This window comes from Anabrus simplex, chromosome 1 (genome assembly GCF_040414725.1).
Source record: "Anabrus simplex isolate iqAnaSimp1 chromosome 1, ASM4041472v1, whole genome shotgun sequence".
Taxonomy (NCBI): Eukaryota; Metazoa; Arthropoda; class Insecta; order Orthoptera; family Tettigoniidae; genus Anabrus; species Anabrus simplex.
The window spans coordinates 99,053,844-99,060,674 of record NC_090265.1 but is presented as its reverse complement, the minus strand read 5'-3'; the positions used below and the strand labels follow the sequence as shown (position 1 = coordinate 99,060,674).

The 6,831-nt window shown below is 42.1% G+C and overlaps 1 protein-coding gene across 1 annotated transcript in view; it reads left to right on the top strand.

Moving 5' to 3' along the window:
* The first annotated feature begins 1,494 nt into the window (after positions 1 to 1,494).
* The window catches only part of LOC136862082 (aminopeptidase N), a 266,710-nt gene continuing 261,373 nt past the window's right edge, over positions 1,495 to 6,831 (top strand). Inside the window, exon 1 of the mRNA XM_067138861.2 lies at positions 1,495 to 1,524. Within this exon, the coding sequence (XP_066994962.2) occupies positions 1,520 to 1,524 (5 nt within the window). The 5' untranslated portion in view covers positions 1,495 to 1,519. The remainder of the gene's footprint in view (positions 1,525 to 6,831) is intronic.

Genomic DNA, 6,831 nt, shown 5'->3' with positions numbered 1-6,831 from the left:
TTAAGAGGGCTGGTACGTGTTTAAATATATGGTAAATATAGCTCACCTCCGTTGGAGGTGTACCTGGAAAGAGCTGCACTACCTTAGGACGAGGACACAAGTTTACATTTTTTCACCCTCCACATAGTGTTGGCGTCAGGAAGGGCATCCTTCAGTAAAACTGGGCTTAATGTCGAATCCAGCTAATCAAGAAAAGGCCAGGAAAGAAAGAGAACGGAAGGTAGAATAGCAAAATTATGTGGTTCCGAGCAAGTTTTCTGTGCAGTCAGGGGTGCGCAACTGTGAGCTTCCATCCGGGAGATAGTGAGTTTGAACCCCACTGTGGGCAGTCCTGAAGATGGTTTCCCGTATTTTCCCAGTTTCACACCAGGCAAATGCTGGGACTGTACCTTAATTAAGGCCACGCCCATTTCCTTCCCACTCCTAGGTCTTTCCTATCCTATCGTCGCCAAAAGATCTATCTGTGTCGACGCGACGTAATAGAAAAATAAAATGTGATATCAGAGGAATCTGATAAAACATATCTAAAAGTAGTAGGCTATTTATGGGATATATTAGTGAGTACAAGTCCGTCTCTGTGGTGTAGTGGTTAGTGTAATTAACTGCCATCCCCGGAGATCCCGGTTCCATTCCCGGCTCTGCCACAAAATTGGAAAACTGGTGCGAGGACTGGAGCGGAGTCCATTCAGCCTCGGGAGGTCAACTGAGTAGACGGGGTTCGATTCCCACCTTAGCCATCCTCGAGGTGGTTGTCCGCAGTTTCCCACTTCTTCTCCAGACAAATGTCGGGATGGTACTTAATCTAAAGCCACGGCCGCTTCCTTCCGTCTTCCTTGTCTATCCCTTCCATTCCCCCATCCCCAACAAGGCCCCTGTTCAACATAGCAGGTGAGGCCGACTGGGCGAGGTAGTGGTCGTGCTCCCCAGTTGTATCCCCGACCAAACGTCTCACGCTCCATGACACTGCCCTTGAGGCGGTAGAGATAGGATCCCTCGTTGAGACCGAGGGAATAACCAACCCTAGAGGTTAAACAGATTAAGTAAATAAATTAGTGGGTATTCTTAACATTTTGTTGGTAGGAATATATTCAGTAGTTACTACCATAAACAAAACCTAACTTCATGTATTAATTATGATTGCAATAAACGAATATTCTCTCCCTACTTGGTGGTTCTGGATTCAGTTATCAAAATGGGCACTGGTAATCCCCGAAATTTAGGGCACTCACTTGACCTTTATTTTGCAGCCCTGTCATGGTGGTAAGATCTTAGGAGGCACGAATGTAAAGGATTGTTGTTATCCTTCATACTATATACCCAGCTGTACGGAAGATTAAGTGAAAACTAGTGTGTTGCTAAGTTTGTTTTATTCCGTGTCCACTGGTGATGTTTGGCTGAGGTGACCTGAGGTCAACGACCTAACACTTGCTCCCAGTACCTATCTAGATTACCGGCAGTCAGGAGATCTGAGCTCAGTGAGCTACCACCTCTGGTTCTTGCAACACCTGCAGTGACAGCAATGAGGTAAGTGTTTTAGTCGAGCTACAGTAGAGAACGGAACTCGTTGCTGCGGAAAAGTTATAATTTCCTTTCAACATAAAAACACATTATGTTTTTCGTGATGGAATTTTATCTTTGAAAACACGCTGTACTTTATCCAATTCTGTCCCCAAATATACTGTATTTCACTTCTCAACATTTTGTGAGACTCAGAACCATTTTTCAATCCAACATTTCTAAATGAGGGATGTGGATATTTTTATTACATTACAGATTATTTTTGGAATCATGCGTTGTTTCAGTTATTATCGCAAATGCTTTTACCGTGTTGAGTTCGTTGTAACCAGACTGAGTGGCTCAGCCGATTGATGTGCTGGCCTTTTGAGCCTAACTTGACAGGTTCCATCTTGGTTCAGTTCGGTGGTATTTGAAGGTGCTCAAATACGTCAGCCTCGTCGTGTCGTTTGATTTACGGGCACGTAAAAGTACTCCTGTGGGACTAAATTCCGGCACCTCGGCGTCTCCGAAAACTGTAGAAGTAGTTAGTGGAACTTAAAACCAATAACATTATTATTATTATTATTATTATTATTATTATTATTATTATTATTTCACTGTATGCCTCGCATCTGAATATGCCTCTTACCCGGAGGCCACGATTCGATTCCCTGCCAGGCCAGGAATTCTAGTTCTAGACTAACGGCTAGCTTAAAGAGACCAACTGACGAACTACGGGCCTGATCACAAAAACCAATTAGTACATGTTCATTAGTATTCCTAAACTTGATAACTAAACACATGCTATAAGTTCATGAGGCTGGTGGCCTCACTACATCCAGCCTTAATATATAGCAACAGTAAAGAACCGTAGGCCGTACTTGAAGTTCTTAAACCGGCCATAAACCAGTTGACCGGATATGACATGCCTCACTACAAGTGGGATGTAGCTCGGGAAGTTTCATGTTACCAACTGGACAAGAGCATTGTGACATACACCGCTGAAATGAAACCCATGCGTTTTTAGTCTCTGATGTAAGTAAACTAGGCAACAAACTAGTTCAACGAAATGAACACCTATTTACCGTTTTTATTCCGCTTACCTTCCAGGATAGGTTTTCCCCTGGACTCAGTGAAGGCTCCCACTTCTACCGCCTCAAGGACAGTGTCCTGGAGGAATAGATATTTGGTCGGGAATACAATTGGAAAGAGGGGACAGTATCTTTATCAAGTGGGCTCACTTGATATGCTGAACAGGGGCGTTGTGGGGGATGGGAAAATAGGAAGTGACAGGCAAGGAAAAGGGAAGAAAGCGGCCAGTGCGTAAAATTAAGTGCCATCCCGGCATTCTCCTCGAGAAGAAGCGAGAAAATCACGGAAAACCACTTCGAGGATGGCTGAGGTGGTAATTGAACCCCTTCTACTCCTCAGCTGAGCTTCCACTCCAGTCCTCGTACCACTTTTCAAATTTCCTGGCAGAGCCGAAAATCGACCCCAGGCCTCCGGGAGTGGCACCTAATCACACTAATCACTTCATCACAGAGGCGGACTGATCTTATCTTAATAGGAGATTATTGAAATTTCAATTAAAATCGTTACTTAATTAAACAGTGAGTAGATTGATCTATCCACGAGCAATTATATTGAAATTCTTCCACTGAAGCAACCTCGTGAAAGTTTTCCAATTTCGTGCCAGAGCCGGAAATGGAACCGGGACCTCCAGGGATGGCAACTAATCACACTAAACACTACACCACAGAAGTGGACTTATGAACACAGACACTAACAAGTTTTCGCGTAGAATTATTATTATTATTATTATTATTATTATTATTATTATTATTATTATTATTATTATTTCTTCGTTATGCCCAACTAGGAATCGCGGCGATTGAACTTATTTAGCTGACGTCGTTGACCTTTTCTTCTCCCAAAATATCTTCATCTTCACGTTGTGGCTTTTCTTGTGATCCTCTGACCAGCTTTTATTGGTGGTAGTGCACGGATGACGTTTAAAGCGGTGATTGTCGATTAATTTTTTGAACTCATATATGACTAACACAATATCACCTGTGATGTGCCAGTTTCATGAAGTCTTTTCCAATTTCGAGCAGCCAATTGTTATTTACTTTCATTGATAGGGCAAGATTCAGAATTATTTTGGTCAATCTCTTATTACTCTGATTTCTCATTACTCACTTCAAACGTATTTTCCTAAATGTATCTGAGATTTTCTCTGAGTGTTTGTACAGGTCATTACATTTCCTTATCATCCAGATTCCCCCTGAGCAGACTGGTCCAGAAATAACTATTATTGTTATTGTTATTTTATGAGATATCAGGGATGTTCCAGCTGGTTTATTGATACTATTCATTATGCGATAGAGCTAATTATATGGATCAGTAGTACAGTGTCGACACGGAATCCCAAGATCGCAGGTTCTAACACGGCAGAGTTAGCCGGTTTTTCGAAATATAATTCTGAGAGTTCTCGTCGTACGATCTAGGCATGTGTAAGATCCCCGGTGACACATTTAACGTTTATCCTGCAAAATTATTTTTTTAAGAACTCAGTCATAGCAGTGGAGGTCCGGTGTACTCTGTCATCTGGTAGAGAAAACGGAACATTTACATTTACACGCAGGTCTGAATGGCGTCAAATTTAAATGCTTGATTCACAAGAGCTGTGGCCATTCGATTTTTTTTTTTTGCTACTGTCTCTTCCTCGCACCAACGCAGATAGGTCTTACAGCGACGATGGCATAGGGCAGGCCTAGGCGTTGGAAGGAAGCAGACATGGCCTTAATTAAGGTACAGCCCCAGCATTTGCCTGGTGTGAAAATGGGAAACCACGGAAAAATATCTTCAAGGCTGCCGAAAGCGGGATTCAAACCCACTATCTCCCGGATGCAAGCTCACAGCCGTGCGCCCCTAAACGCACGGCCAACTCGCCCGGTATTATTATTATTATTATTATTGAAAATGAAAATGAAAATCAACAACCTGTTTTCCAGTCATTAAACGGGTCAGGGATGTAATGAATGAAGCAGATATAGGCTATTAGTACGATGGGGTCACCACTCCCAAAGTGATTTATTAATGACTGATAGATGCTATGAAATGAGAATGGAGAGTGTTGCTGGAATGAAAAGTGATAGGGAAAACCGGAGTACCCGGAGAAAAACCTGTCCCGCCTCCGCTTTGTCCAGCACAAATCTCTCACATGGAGTGACCGGGATTTGAACCACGGTGTCCAGAGGTGAGAGGCCGACGCGCTGCCGTCTGAGCCACGGAGGCTTTTATTGTTATTATTATTATTATTATTATTATTATTATTATTATTATTAACATTTCAATTTGTATAACGTCGCACCGACATAGATAGGTCTTATGGCGACGATGGGATAGGAAAAGGCTAGGAGTGGAAAGGAAGTGGCCGTAGCCTTAATTAAGTTACAGTCCCGGCATTTGCATGGCGTGAAAATGGAAAACCACGGAAAACCATCTTCAAGGCTGCTGACAGTAGGGTTCAAACCCACAATCTCCCGGATGAAAGCTCACAAGCTGCACGCCCCTAACAGCACGGCCAACTCACCCAGTGTATTATTATTATTATTATTATTATTATTATTATTATTATTATTATTATTATTATGCTCAATTAAGGAGTGCGTTTGAAATTATTACAATTTTTGTTTTGCTTCTTCTCTTCTCAGTACCTCCTATCCTCTCGCTGTGTTCGTTTCTTACATTGATCAGTCCACCCTGTATTTACTTCGGCTGTCTGTAAAGAAAATTTGTGTTTGTGAATTAAGGTTCTGAATTTTATTCTATCTTGAATAGTTTCTTCACTAATGCCAATTTCATTTTCTGATTTCACTGATTTCTTTTAGCCAGTTGTAATTTTTCATTCATAAGGCTATATTTAAAATTTTCTTTGTGAGCCTGTTATCATCCATTCTATATATGTGAACATAAAATTGTAATCGCCGTATCCTAGTTGTATAAGTGATTTTTTTCTGTAACTTGATAGATTTCATGTGAGTTCTTTTACATCTACGTTCCATTTTCTCATTTTTGTCCTAAGATTTTCCTTAAGTGTTTTCTTTCTTGTTTTCCGATATTTGCCACCAAATATAGTACTTCATCAACATCATCATCTGTTTACCCTCCAGGTTCGGCTTTTCCCTCGGACTCAGCGAGGGATCCCACCTCTACCGCCTCAAGGGCAGTGTCCTGGAGCTTCAGACTCTTGGTCGGGGGATACAACTGGGGAGTATGACCAGTACCTCGCCCAGGCGGCCTCACCTGCTATGGTGAACAGGGGCCTTGTAGGGGGATGGGAAGATTGGAAGGGATAGGCAAGGATGAGGGAAGGAAGCGGCCGTGGCCTTAAGTTAGGTACCATCCCGGCATTCGCCTGGAGGTGAAGTGGGGAAACCACGGAAAACCACTTCGAGGATGGCTGAGCTGGGAATCGAACCCACCTCTACTCAGTTGACCTCCCGAGGCTGAGTGGACCCGTTCCAGCCCTCGTACCACTTTACAAATTTCGTGGCAGAGCCGGGAATCGAACCCGCACCTCCGGGGGTGGCAGCTAATCACGCTAACCACTACACCACAGAGGCGGACAAATATAGTACTTTCAGATGCATAAAGTGTTTCTGTTTTAACTACCGTGTTATCAATCAATCAATCAATCAATCAATCAATCAATCAATCAATCAATCAATCAATCAATCAAGATCTGCATTTAGTGCAGTCGCCCAGGTGGCATATTACCTATCTGTTATTTTCCTAGCATTTTTTAAATGATTTCAAAGAAATTAGAAATTTATTGAACATCTCCCTTGGTAAGTTATTCCAATCCCTAACTGCTCATCCTATAAATGAATATTTGCCCCAGTTTGTCCTTTTGAATTCCAACTTTATCTTCATATTGTGATTTTTCCTACTTTTAAAGACGCCACTCAAACGTATTCGTCTACTAATGTCATTCCACGCCATCTCTCCGCTGACAGCTCGGAACATACCACTTAGTCGAGCAGATCGTCTTCTCTCAGTTCTTCAATCAATCAATCAATCAATCAATCAATCAATCAATCAATCAATCAATCAATACTGATCTGCATTTAGGGCAGTCGCCCAGGTGGCAGATTCCCTATCTGTTGCTTTCCTAGGTTTTCCTAAATGATTTCAAAGAAATTGGAAATTTATTGAACTTCTCCCTTGGTAAGTTATTCCAATCCCTAACTCCCCTTCCTATAAATGAATATTTGCCCCAGTTTGTTCTCTTGAATTCCAACTTTATCTTCATATTGTGATCTTTCCTAC